At 38.3% G+C, this 13,310-nt stretch overlaps 1 protein-coding gene across 1 annotated transcript in view; it reads right to left on the reverse strand.

Annotated features, from left to right (window-relative positions):
• Positions 1 to 3,958: 3,958 nt before the first annotated feature.
• The window catches only part of DAW1 (dynein assembly factor with WD repeats 1), a 39,647-nt gene continuing 30,295 nt past the window's right edge, over positions 3,959 to 13,310 (reverse strand). The window contains exons 11-13 of the mRNA XM_069466406.1: positions 8,436 to 8,512; positions 6,423 to 6,585; positions 3,959 to 4,368 (exon numbers count right to left, since the gene is read on the reverse strand). Coding sequence (XP_069322507.1) covers positions 4,334 to 4,368; positions 6,423 to 6,585; positions 8,436 to 8,512 — 275 coding nt within the window. The 3' untranslated portion in view covers positions 3,959 to 4,333. The remainder of the gene's footprint in view (positions 4,369 to 6,422; positions 6,586 to 8,435; positions 8,513 to 13,310) is intronic.

Genomic DNA, 13,310 nt, shown 5'->3' on the forward strand with positions numbered 1-13,310 from the left:
TGTCCCCAAACTGCATGCTCGCCCCCTTGCAGACAATCAAGAACTGCCAAATGTACCTGAAGACCAATCGGAAAGTCTCCCTGCTTCCTAAGTTCCTATCTCAATAGGACCTTTGTCAATAAGAGACGGTCCAGCATTTCCTCTTTCAACTCAATAAAACTGACTGAACCTCTGATCTCCTGCGGAAAGGAAAGGGACATCACATACCTTCACTTGCTGCAAGTTTATGAACAAGCAGCCTTTCTTAATCTGGTCTCAGACTTAACTTTTATCTTTGACAACCAAACGCAAATCAGTTGGACGCTTTAAGTGTACAGGTAGGTAAAAATAATACAATCCAAAGTATTCATAATTCCTTAGACTCTCAATCCATTGAAAACACAATAAACTTTAATAAAACAAAAATAATGTATGTTACACTCTGATCAGATACTAATATTAAAAGACATAATTGAGTGTTGGACTCCTTGATAGATTGTGTCCTTCTAAAATAAATGATCATAATATGGTTTCCAAAAGAGGGGCCTATAAAGAAAAATGGAACTGTCTCCTTTTCACCTACTGGTCTGTGTCCTCACGGATAGGTGGGAAAATGTCCCTACAGTGCACCAGGATTAATGAGGCACGTCACATGCCCCAGATCTGCCAAGATGGTCCTAAGCTTTAAACTGTAGCACAATCCGAGCATTGTTATATCCCCACATGAACCTGACCTGTAAGGGGCATTGAATATAAAATTTTTATACTCTACATTTGTAGCTGTAAGAAAAGCAGGAACTTATCTGTCTAAAGATAAACATTGCCACCTGCTGAGCAAAGAGAACAAATACAAGTGTGCAAGGTTATGCACTTTTAAAACATTTTTCTAGTTCTCATTAGTGAGAGCAGTAGAAAGCACGCTCTTCATTGTTTAGTAAAACACATGAACAACTGACTTACGGAAATTACTTTGATTAAGATCCCATGGTCCCAAGAAAATAGTAGCAAAGGCAACTTTGTTCAAAGTGTTGCATCCAGGCCGGGCGCGGTGGCTCGCCTGTAATCCTAGCACTCTGGGAGGCCGAGGTGGGTGGATAGCTCGAGGTCAGGAGTTCGAGACCAGCCTGAGCAAGAGCGAGACCCTGTCTCTACTAAAAATAGAAAGGAATTATCTGGCCAACTAAAATATATGTATAGAAAAAATTAGCCGGGCATGGTGGCGCATGCCTGTAGTCCCAGCTACCCGGGAAGCTGAGGCAGTAGGATTGCTTAAGCCCAGGAGTTTGAGGTTGCTGTGAGCTAGGCTGACGCCACGTGTTGCATCCAACATTTTCCAAAAAATAAAACAAATAGCAGTCCGTGACTTCACTGTATTTATAGCTTCCATACAACTGTTCTGGAATTCCCATCTCTTGCATACTCACAAATAGGCATAAACTCATTTTTAAGCTTCCAGATAATACAACCTGAAATTCTAAACACAACAGGAAATTTAGGAGTAGAGAGAAACTGATGGTTTTACCCTGATGTGTATAGTTCAGGGGGCTCCACCGCACAACTTTATCATTTCCCCTCCATATTCTAAGTCAATATCCATCCTGGGAATTTCTTATAAAAACCAAGGTGTTCCAGAAGAAAGGGAAGGAGAGGAAAGTGGGGGAAGGTAGCAAAAAAAACGGGTAAAAAACTCAAAGTTACACCAACTCCTAAACATGTGCTGTCAGCTCTAAATTCCTACTTCGTTCCTCTTACAGAATGAACTAATTTATGCAAAAATCTTGTAAATTGTATAATACACAAATATTTGACTTTTTTTCTGTTTATATTAGAAAGAAGTAATCTGACAGGGCAGAAGGAAACTAGGGCAATTAATTAGAAGATGGTTTCAGCTTCCATTTCTAGTGCAAGGGTGATAATGAGATTATAGATTACAGATTAAAACGGCAATAAGACTTAATAGCATTTATTTTTCAATTGAGGAAACTGTTTGTGATTTGGTGGATTAGAGAAAATAGAGGAAAAAAGTGAATGATGATGCCATTGTTAGCAGGAATAGCACTGCTAAGATGATAAAGAAAATGGAAAGAATTGGGAGGGTAGTAAGCAGTTCTCTTTTGAACTTGATGGGAATAAGAGATGACAAGATACTTCCTTGACTCAAGGTTGCCACAAACCTTCAATTTGTAAAAAAAGACAAAATAAAAACCACAGTATCTGCAAAACACAATAAGGTGAAGCACAATAAAACAAGATATGCCTGTATACTGTATAAATATATATATAATGCAGTATTATTTAGCCTCAAAGAAGAAGAAAATTCTGTCATTTGCAACAAAGTGGATGAACCTGGAGGACATTATGCTAAATGAAATAAGCCAGACACAGAAAGACAAATATTGCATGATCTCACTTACATGTGGAATCCAAAAAAGTAGAACTCAACAGAAACACAGTGAAGGGTCGTTACCAGGGGTGAGGGGGTGGAGAAATGAGAAGATGTTGGTCAAAGGGTACAAACTTGCAGTTATAAGATGAATTGGTTTTAGAGACCTAATGTACAGCATGGTGGCAATAGTTAATAGTGATTTGCTAAGAGAGTAGATCTTAAGTATTCTCTCCACAGTAACGAAAAAGGTGACTGTGTGAGGTGATGAATTTGTTAATTAGTAGTTTGATTGTGGTTATCATCTCACAATGAACACTTATATCACAATATCAGGTTGTGTACCTGGAATTTATGCAACTTCTACTTGTCAGCTTACTTAGTAAGGGTGAAAAACTAACAAAATTTAAATGATTTGCTTAAAAAAAAAAGTAGCCAATTGTGGCAAAGTTTTCTCTAATCCAAGCTCTCGTTGGCTTCGCCGTCTTACAACTTCCTCCTTCCAACAGCCACATCAAAGTTTTTACTTATTTTGTTTTGAGTTTATTTTCTCTTCTTGAAGGTAAACATCCATAGATGATCGAATATGTAATTCTCACCTCAATTCATCCTACTGGTACATCTGATACTCTCCTCCCATAATTAAATCTTTATTACTTAAGAACATAGTGTAATGGAGACAGAATCTTTGTGTTCTAAAACCAACTTCACCACCTAACAGCTGGATGCCTTGGAAAATTATTTAACTTCTCTGTGATTCACCCTGCTCATTTTTAAATCCGGGCTTTTATCTACTTTGTAACAGTTGCTAAGAGGATTAAATGAGATGATCTATGTAAAGTGGTTGTGCGTTGTTGGCACATAGTAAGCACTCAACCATGTTGTCTACTACTTGCATTATTTTAGAAAATGAGTTCTAGACTAGTTCTAGAGATCTGCTGTACAGCATAGTGCCTATAGATCACAATACGGTATAGACCACTTTAAAATATGTCAAGAGAATAGAGCTCACATAAAGTGTTCTTACCACAAACAACAAAAAACACAAAATAACATAAGCAAATTGTTGAGGGTGATAGATATATTTAGGACCTTATTCTGATGATGGTATCACAGGTATATACATATGTCCAAATTCATGAAAATGTATCATTAAATATGTGCAATTTTTGTATATTAATTGCATCTCAATAAAGTTTTTCTAAAAGAAAATGATTTCATAAGATTCTAATGCATTCTCTTGCTCTGGATTCCAGCATCATTAGTGTTTGTGCTTTATCTTTTTAAATTAATTTTTATATGTATTTGTGCACTTTTACAAAGAACAGTCTTTTTAAAACCTTTTTTAAAAATATTTCAGCAGTACTCAGTCTGGTGTTTGATCATTTTTCTCTCTTACTTCAATTGTTTTCCACCCAAATTTTCAAATTCAGTAGTGGAATGTCTATTCTGCTTAACTTTTCCTTAGAAAGTTCAACATTTTTTCAGTCAACTATCAATCCAACATATATGTACTATTAAATAAGAACCAATTTGTTTTCCTTATATCACCCTAAAAACATACATTATAAATACAGATGTACAATTCACAAGTCATTTCCTCCAAAAACTTTATTCAATAGAAACTAGAACAATAGCCTTCAAGGTAGAATGTAAGAAACACATTATTAAATAACTCTGCTTTCATTTATCAGCATCTCGATGCTATTAAAAAATAAAACACAACTAAAGTAAATAGTGGCATTAGCCAAACATAATGCTGTTTTCCTGTCATCCCCATCAAATAACATCAAGAAATCGTAAAACTTCATCAGTTTTAATGATTATATCTGTGAAGTTAGGACAGAGTTTATAAACACTTGACTCGTAGAAAAAGAGAAAATATGTGAAATAGTAAAATAGCTTGCTCTCTGCGAAGCGCAAGTTCTTGATCACTGTTGCCGCAGGTTTGCTCAGACCAGCTTCCTTCAGTCAACGCCATATTCTACAGGTATTATCCTTGCTGCCTAATAAAACAAACATCAAAGAGTCATTTTTCTGTTCAATTTATTCACTTCACTCTCTCTTTTTACAAATTGACGTTTCCTGGGTGTGCTAAACGCACCAGATTCTCAGTGCCTGGCTAGCGAGCCCCGAAGCAGTTCACGTATTTTTGAAGTAAGGGTTTTGGGTTTTTCCATGGTATCAGTCGGTCGTAAATCGAGCGGGGTTCACATTCTGCTCACACCGGCAAGGGTCAAGGCATCTCAGGACTGAAGGGGATCTGAGAGTGCAGCCACTTCAGCCATCCCTCTGCCCTCTCTCCAACCTCCCCGCCCAGGGGAAATACCGTGACTCTGAACATCCCCGGGTGTGGGTGACAAGGTAAGCGGAGGACATTCCACTTCCACAGGTTTTGCTCATGGGCAATAGGTACCACTGGTCCTTTCGCCCCTGGGGACCAGGCACATAACACAAATATAAGAAGAGTGAGGGTTATAGGAATTGGAAAACCTGTACAAAGTGCACCTCCCACAAAAAGACACCTCGTATTTTTAAGAATGTAAAGACCATGCCAGCCACTTTTATGCCAGTTTATAATTTTAAACCCAACTTTGGGCAGCGCACTAAAAACTGCCTGCGGTTAATCACACTGAGTTCCACCCAGAAAATAGGGCAGATAGTTTTAAATAAAGCGATTGCTCTACTGATGGTGAGATAGAAGTGTCACCCTGTTCTAATAAGGTCTGTCGTCCAGTGAGCTATTATTTAACACTTTGGTGCTTTGGGATACACATTAAATCAATAATATCTTAAAAGAACTCAGGAATGTAAGTGCCAGCACTAAGGCAAGGCACAGATAAACACTATTCCTTCCCCCTAGACTCTCCAGGGTCTTCTGTGAAAACGGGTTGCGGGAAGAGGCATTGCAGAGCCAGCCTCATGCACCAGGGAAGGCTGGTCCCGCACGAAGCCAGCCCAGACTTCCTTTCTCCTCACATGGCAGCAGCTCCCTGCGGGGGTGTCCTGTGCCCTCCAGCACAGCCCCACTTCCTTCCTCATCATGGGGAAGGCACTGATAGGGTGTTCACAATAAAATAATGTGGCTTATTATGGCCCTGCTTAGAAGTACCTAAAGCTTAGTGAACATTTGAAAATCATAAGCCCAAAGAAAGTAACATGTGATTTTAGAACTCACCTGTATTTAAGTAGAAAGGGGAGGTATTTTAGGCAGTAAGGGGAAACAATTCTCAGTACCCCTGAGGTTACATGGCTAGGAAAACTCCTACTCAGCCAATATGTAAAGCCAACCTTGGGTGTGTGACATTTAACTTCTTAGATCAGTTTGACAATTTTCAAATTAGCTCAACACAATGAGAATCACTGGTAACTAGGCAGATCTGGTCCTCTGTCCTGGCTTAGGCTATCTATAGTCCATACTACTGTAGCACCTGCTCTCTGCCAAGGCCTCCTCGAGAGGCACCATGCTAATATTATGCCATAATCTTGTCACTTTTCTCCTCTTTCCATAATCTCAATTAACCTGCTCTCAATCCAGTTTTTATAAAACATTGCAATTTATTCATTATAAATTGTTAATGGTTGAAAAATGTCCAATATATGTTCTTTCCCAAAAATATTAGTGCTTTAGCAGGGGATGTCTAAAGAGAAAACAACTTAGCTCAAAGAATAAATCTTCTAATGGGCTAAAAAGCCAATTGTGGAGAACTCTGGTCCTGACTTGGTTACTAACGCTTACTGATATCTATTGAATATTAACCATTCAATTAATGAACGACATCTGGGGAAACAACACCCAGTAAGGCAGGCCACTAATCATTACCTTGTCTAGAGCAACTAAAATTCAAACTTCACAAAGCCTTACAGTCAATGGCAGAGCTCACTTCTGTGGGTCCTGATGCACCTAAACTGAATAACGGAAACAGAACAGCGGACCAGGATGAGCCAGGGGCCAAGCGGGGGGAGGGTTGGAGTGAACTCCTTTTAGAATTCAGCTTGGGGAACCCTAATAGCCAATAAAAAACAAAAACTGAGTCTGTGGCACTCATCTCTCCCATACCTGTAATGACTATGTCGCCTTTATAGTTGAAAGCACATGAAAAGATTTCATCGGTGTGCCCCTCAAGGACCTGGAGGCACTGGCCGGTCTGAGCATCCCAGATCCTAGCTGTTTTGTCAGAGCTGCCAGTTAGAAGACGGTTCCCCTGGGGGTTGAAAGAAATCTACAAAGGGGAAAGAAAAAAATGATCACAGGTTTATGTAATGGTTCCCAATATATTTCTCATCAGCAAAAAGGGGGCATTACTGAGCACCTGCCACCTTCCCAGCCTGGTGTTTGTTCTTACATAGAACAATTTCTTCGTGATGGGAAAAACATCACAGGGACTAATACAAGAAAGTTAAAATCCAGAGAGAAAGTTTAGTGTCTGCTCCTCACAACTCTAAGAATAAAGACCAAATCACCCCTTGTAAGTTGAGTATTTTCCACCCAGCTTCTTTCCAAAGACTCGTAATACCCTTTTCTGGGCAAAGAGGCAAGGCCCTGGTGTGGATGAAAATACAAGTCAAGTTTCTTCGTATCGAAATCCCAACGTCATCTTTGTCATCAAAAACACGCAGATCGGCTTTCAAGCTGTGCCATAGGATCAGTGAACATCAGGACCAACAAGAAAGGATATTCTCATCTGTTGCTACCCGAAGTGTAGCATTTTCCATCCATGGAAAATGGGCTTGGGTGCCGCCCATGTGCCAGGCATTGCCAATTGGTGTCCGAGTGACAGTCAAAGGAACCATTTCCTCCATTCCTTTGGGTGTCACGCTTATATCCCTCTCTAGTCATCAGAAGACAACAATTTGGGCCACATCCTCCTCTATGACTGAAGATCTGAGGGCAGGGCCATGTCTGTTTTATACCACTATGTCAGTGCCTGTGCAATGCGAGCACAGTGGACGCTCTCTGGAAGTGTTTGCTGAATGCAAAAATGAATGAATGAATATTTTAGCTTTGCACCCCACAGAAATGCCATCACTAGATGGCAATTCAATAAATAATATACCCACTTAACAAGCATAAAATTTAAGGACACAGGGTTTGAGACCTCTTTGTATTCACATGTTCATGAAAGCAGATGTGTACTTTTTGAGGGGATGTGACAGACCTGTCAACAGCTGCCGAGCCAGATGCTCAGACACGTGGTCAGGGCTCTGTCCTCAACCTGCCTCCCACACCCCACTTTCCCACCCGCTCCTGCCATCCCTATCCCTCCTGGCCAATGAAGAGGGTGTGGGCTGCACGGCCATGGAGAGCAGCATGGACCAGCCAGAGGGAAACAGCCACCAGCGGCAGGTACAAGGCAGGAGGGGCAAGAGGATAGCATGGGCAGTTCCAGGGTCTAGATGGAGCTTTCAGAGACCTGAAACCATCAAGCTGATATTTTACAAAGAAGGAGCAAATCTGATCTCAGATATGAGACCAAGAAATTGGGCTGAGCTGGAAGGTGAGAGCCAGCAAGTCCCAGCTACACTACAATTTTCTAATGATACATCCAAAATCATTGACTGGGTGGCCCCATTCCATGAACAATCCTTTAGGAGGAGTTTATACAAAATCCTAAGCTACAGCTTTGCAGTTTTAAAATGGATGATTTTATACTTTAAGTGTTGAATATTTCCAGGAAATACTTCCTCAATTGCATCTAATTTACAGAACACTTGTTACTTGCTGCACAGCATGATTTTTGCAAAATATCAACTTGTGTGTTTACCAGAACCAGGAAAAGCACTTCATAAGCTCCTTAAGTTGCTGTGTTAAGTATTTTCAGCTAACTAAACCTTTTGATGATGGTAGAGGAGAATGCTGCTTTATGCTTTTTAAAAAGGTTTTAGAACTCATTTATTATACTGAGCTTGAGGACACACTTAAAAATAAAGTGTTTATGTAAATGATTTCTAGAAAGGATAAGATAATTGAACAAACCTTAGTACCTCGGTTCCAATAGAGACCTATTTATACTAAGCATGCTGTTTATTTTTGGAAAGTAAATAAACTCCTCCAAATATGAAAGCAACTCACCTTTGAAATTTCACCTTCATGGCCTTCCAATTTGGCAATGCATTTTCTTGTGGCTGCACTGAAAACTCTTGCTGTTCCTTTTTGAAAGGGGTGGGGATATATAAAAATTCATCTCAAATACAGAACTTTGGACCAAAGACCTTGCATTATCTAAATATCTATTCCTCTGACACATGAGCTCTGTGCAAAGTTTATCTGCTTGCCTGTGGTGAGAGCCAGATACTTAATACTTTAAATGCAAGCTGGTCCCACTGCAGAAGAGGGTGAACAGGAGCTCCTCTTTAGCCCTGGGCTTATTAGAAGAGATAATACATTCCAAGGTAGAAAAGGGAGTGAGGAAAAAGGAATCTAGAAAGAAAAAAATATTTAAAGAGAAAAGGGGGAATCAAAGAAAGTTTCAAGAGGGAGGTGATGAATCAGCAGCAAGACCAGAATGCTGCACCAGGTATGAGTCTGAGTTTGTGGGAGGTGCACAGGCATTCCTACGAAGGAGCATCAGCCACTACTCAATGTGCAAAAAGAGGCTCTGGAGTGGTTTTCCGCATAACGAGCTAATAGAATACCCTCTGTGCCACTAGTGCCCAGAAGTGCCAGGCACATAGTAGACAATAAATAGATGTAGGATAGATGGATGGATGGATGGATGGATGGATGGATAGGTGGATGGATGGAAGTAGTTTTATGTGCATTTCCTTAGAACTAAGGAATGGAGGAGTTGAATAAGCACAGAAACAAAATTATCAGTAGTAAAATTTTTGTCAGAAGAAAAGTTACAGTTTACCTGGCCAGATGATGGATGCTTTCTTATCTCAAATTATAGCATGATATAGAAGTAAAATATAGCAAGGATAGGAAATTTTAGGTACTTGATTTGCATTTAGAGAAAAGCAAAATATTTTAATAATTTTTTACTTACCTTTCTGACAAGGTCAACTTCAGGAGGAAGTAGACAAAATAATAAAACGTGACATTTTAGAATTAATGTGATTTTAAAAATATAACTTGCTACTTAGTTGGACATTTCAAAACCCTTAAAGAAAAGTGGCCAACTTGTCTTGAGAGTTTGTTAATAACACGAAAGGACACGTCCTGCATAGATCAGTACTGTAAATTTTACAAAACCCTATTTTTAAACTTCAGAAAACACGGAAATAAATACAGAGCCTGTAACTTTGTAATTTAAAAAAAGAAGATAGGAATAGGCATAAAGACAGAAAAAAAAACAGCCTTGATAATAGATCCAATGAGGAAGAAAAAGGGGATCTATATAAAGAAACATGAGGCTGCATAGGTAACAAACTGTTAAATGACATCCAAATTTTAAAAAGGGAATTGGGGGCAAAGACCAGAGATAAATAAAAAAAAAGATGGGTCTAAACATCAAGACTTCTTAGGAAGCACAGAATAAGAAAAGGTTTACAAGACATGCCAAAAGAAAAACATAATGTTTTTGAAGTAAAGTTTTATTGAACAAAGAAAAATAGAAACACTAGGGGAAATATCATATGATAGAGAAACAAAACTAGAAGAATTGAACTTGTGTTTTAGTCTCATCCATTCCTGAGCATTCTGACCCTCTGACCATGCTGCTTTCTTGTCCCATGGTGCTGACCAACGTCTCACATTCGATACCATCAAACACTCTGTGTAATCTAACATTCCAAATAATATTCATATATGGCATTTCTTATTGTCTGTTTTCCCCTCCACAGTATAGCCCCATCTCTTTTGCTCACTTGTATATGCCATATTCCTAAAAAAATTCCTGGTGCAAAGTAGGTACTTCAATACATATTGTTGAGTGAATTCTATCAATGTGAATGATATTTAAAATGAAAGGGGTGGACAAATTACGGTTGGGGGATGATTCTTTAAAGCCAAGATCTGGCCAGGTATGGTGTCTCATACATGTAATCCTAGCACTTTGGGAGGCTGAGGCGGGAGGATAGATTGAGGCTCGGAGTTCAAGACCAGCCTGGACAACTTAGTGACACCTCAACTCTACAAAAATAAGAAAAATTAGCCAGGCATGGTGGTGCACACCTGTAGTCCCAGCTACTGGGGAGGCTGGGGCAGGAGGACAATTTGAGCCCAGGAGTTTGAGGCTGCAGTGAGTTATGATGATGCCACTGTCCTCTAACCTGGACAACAGAGCAAGAGCAAGACCCCATATCCAAAAAAAAAAGAGCCAAAAAGCCAGTATCTGTGAGAATATGAAAAAGGAAAAAGTAAATAGTTATTAAAAAAATAAAATTCTCTGAACTCAGGATGTTTACATTCCAGGATATAAAATAGATTTGTGTGTATGATCAAAGGATCACCTTTGAAAAGTCCTAGTGAGTAAAAGAACCAGCATGCAGATGTAATTCTGAAAAGGGAGACAACAATGAAATGGCATAATTAAAATAAATAACCAGCAAAATTCTATCACTGATTACAACGTAAAGGATATGTGACTACTCAAAAGTATGTTCATCACAAGTATTCCATCCTATCACAATTTTTTAATCCAAAGATTCTTTGTGAGTACATTTTATTTTTTAATCTGTAATTGACAAATAAAGGGTGCATATATTCAAGGTATACAACATGATGATTTTATGTATGTATACATTGTTTAATGATTGTCACAATCAAATTAATTAGCACACCCATCACCACTCATATACCTTAGATTCCCCAGGACTTTTTCCTCTTAAAACTTAATGTTTATACCCTTTGACCAGCATCTCCCCATTTCCCTACCTGTTGACCCCTGATCACCATCTTCCTACTCTCCTGTTTCTATGAGTTCAACTTTATGAGATTCCACATATAAGTACAACATACAATATTTGTCTTTCTGTATCTGGCTTATTTCACTCAGCATAATGTCCTCCAGGTTCATCCATGTTGCTGCAAATGGCAGCATTTCCTCCTTTTATATGGATGAAAACTATTCTATTATATATAAATATATGTGTATTTTATATATATATATGCACATACACGATTTTCTTTATTCATTTATCTGCCAAGGGACACTTAGGTTGTTTCCTTATCTTGGATATATTACAAAGCTGTATTAATCAAAACAGTATTGGCATAAAAACAGACATGTAGACCAATGGAACAGAATAGAAAGCCCAGAAATACACTCATGCATATATCATCAACTAATCTTTGACAAGAGCACTGAAAACATGCAATGAGGAAAGAAAAGTCTATTCAATAAATGGTGCTGGTAAAACTGATTATCTACATACAAAGGAAAGAAATTGTACCCCTGTCTTATACTGTATATAAAACTTAACTCAAAATGAAATAAAGATTGAAATATAAGATCTGAAACCTCAGAATTCCTAGAGAAAATACAGGGGAAAAGTTCCTCGACATTGGTCTGGCAATGATTTTTTTGGATATGACACCAAAAGCACAAGCAGAAAAAGCAAAAGTAAACAAATGAGACTACATAAAACTAAAAAGCTTCTGCATAGCAAAGGAAATAATCAACAAAGTGAAAAGGTGACCTATGAAATGGGAGAATATATTTGAAAATCATATATGTGATAAAGGGTCAATATTCAAAATATATATCACATGACTCAATAGCAAAAAAACAACCCAAAAACCAACCAAACAAACAAATAGAAAACCAAATAAATCAATTAAAAATGGGCAAAGGACCTGAATAGACATTTTTCAAAAGAAGATCTATAAATGGCCAACAGATATGTGAAAAGGTACTCAACATCACTGATCATCAGAGAAATATCAAATGTTAGCATATATGGTCATCACAGAAATGATGTGGAACTAGGGTAGTGTCGTGCATAGTCATGAGGGATATGACACAGACACAGCTTAGTGTCATACTTAGTCTTCAGAGAGATGACACAAACACAGTTGAGAGTCAAACGTAACCATCAGGGAGATGATGCAGTTATAGTGTGATCATCAAGGAGATGACCTAGATACAGTGTCATATGCTGTTGACAAGAGATGATACAGACATAGTTAAGAATCAAGGGGATGAGGATACATAGTGCAGCACCAAACACAATCATCAATGAGATGATCCAGATGTAGACGTGGACTGAATTCCAACACTGGCTTTCCTGGTTCTCTAGCTTACAGATGACATATGGTGAGATTTCTCAGCTTCCATAATCACATGACCCAAATCCCATAATAAATCCCTCCTTGTATATCTTTATATATCCTATTGGTTCTGTTTTTCTGGAGAATCCTGACAAATATGAGCATCATAGATGGTTGTCAGGGAGATGATGTGAGCATACTGCAGCATCATAAATGGAAGTCAATGAGATAATATACTGTATCATCACACAAGGTTATCAAGCTGTCACATAGACGGTGTAGTATCAGACATGCTCAGAGTGAAGATGATGCATAATATAGCATCATATATAGTTTTCAAGGATATAATATAACACAGTACAGTGTCATAAGCAGATTTCAAAGAAATGATCCAGATATAATGTAGAATCATACACTTTTCTAAAGGAGAGGATGCTGACATACTGAGCCCTGCAGACATGTCCATTAGGGAGATGAAGTAGAAATATTATAGCATCATACATAGATTTCTAAGAAATTACTCAGACATGGGATAGTATCATACGTGGTTATAAATAATTGAATAAAGATATAGTATAGCATCCTACATGATTATAAAGGGGATGACAAAATGTAAATTAAAATACAGTATCAGATATATAACATAGACACAATAGAGTATCATACATGGTCATCGAGGAATAACATAGACTTGGTGTAGTTTCATACATGGTCACCAGGTACATAATACAAATGTCATGTAACATTATCTGTGGTCTTCAGGAAGATGACATATAGCACTGAATCATACTGTGT

The sequence above is a fragment of the Eulemur rufifrons genome, chromosome 1, assembly GCF_041146395.1.
Source record: "Eulemur rufifrons isolate Redbay chromosome 1, OSU_ERuf_1, whole genome shotgun sequence".
Classification (NCBI taxonomy): Eukaryota; Metazoa; Chordata; class Mammalia; order Primates; family Lemuridae; genus Eulemur; species Eulemur rufifrons.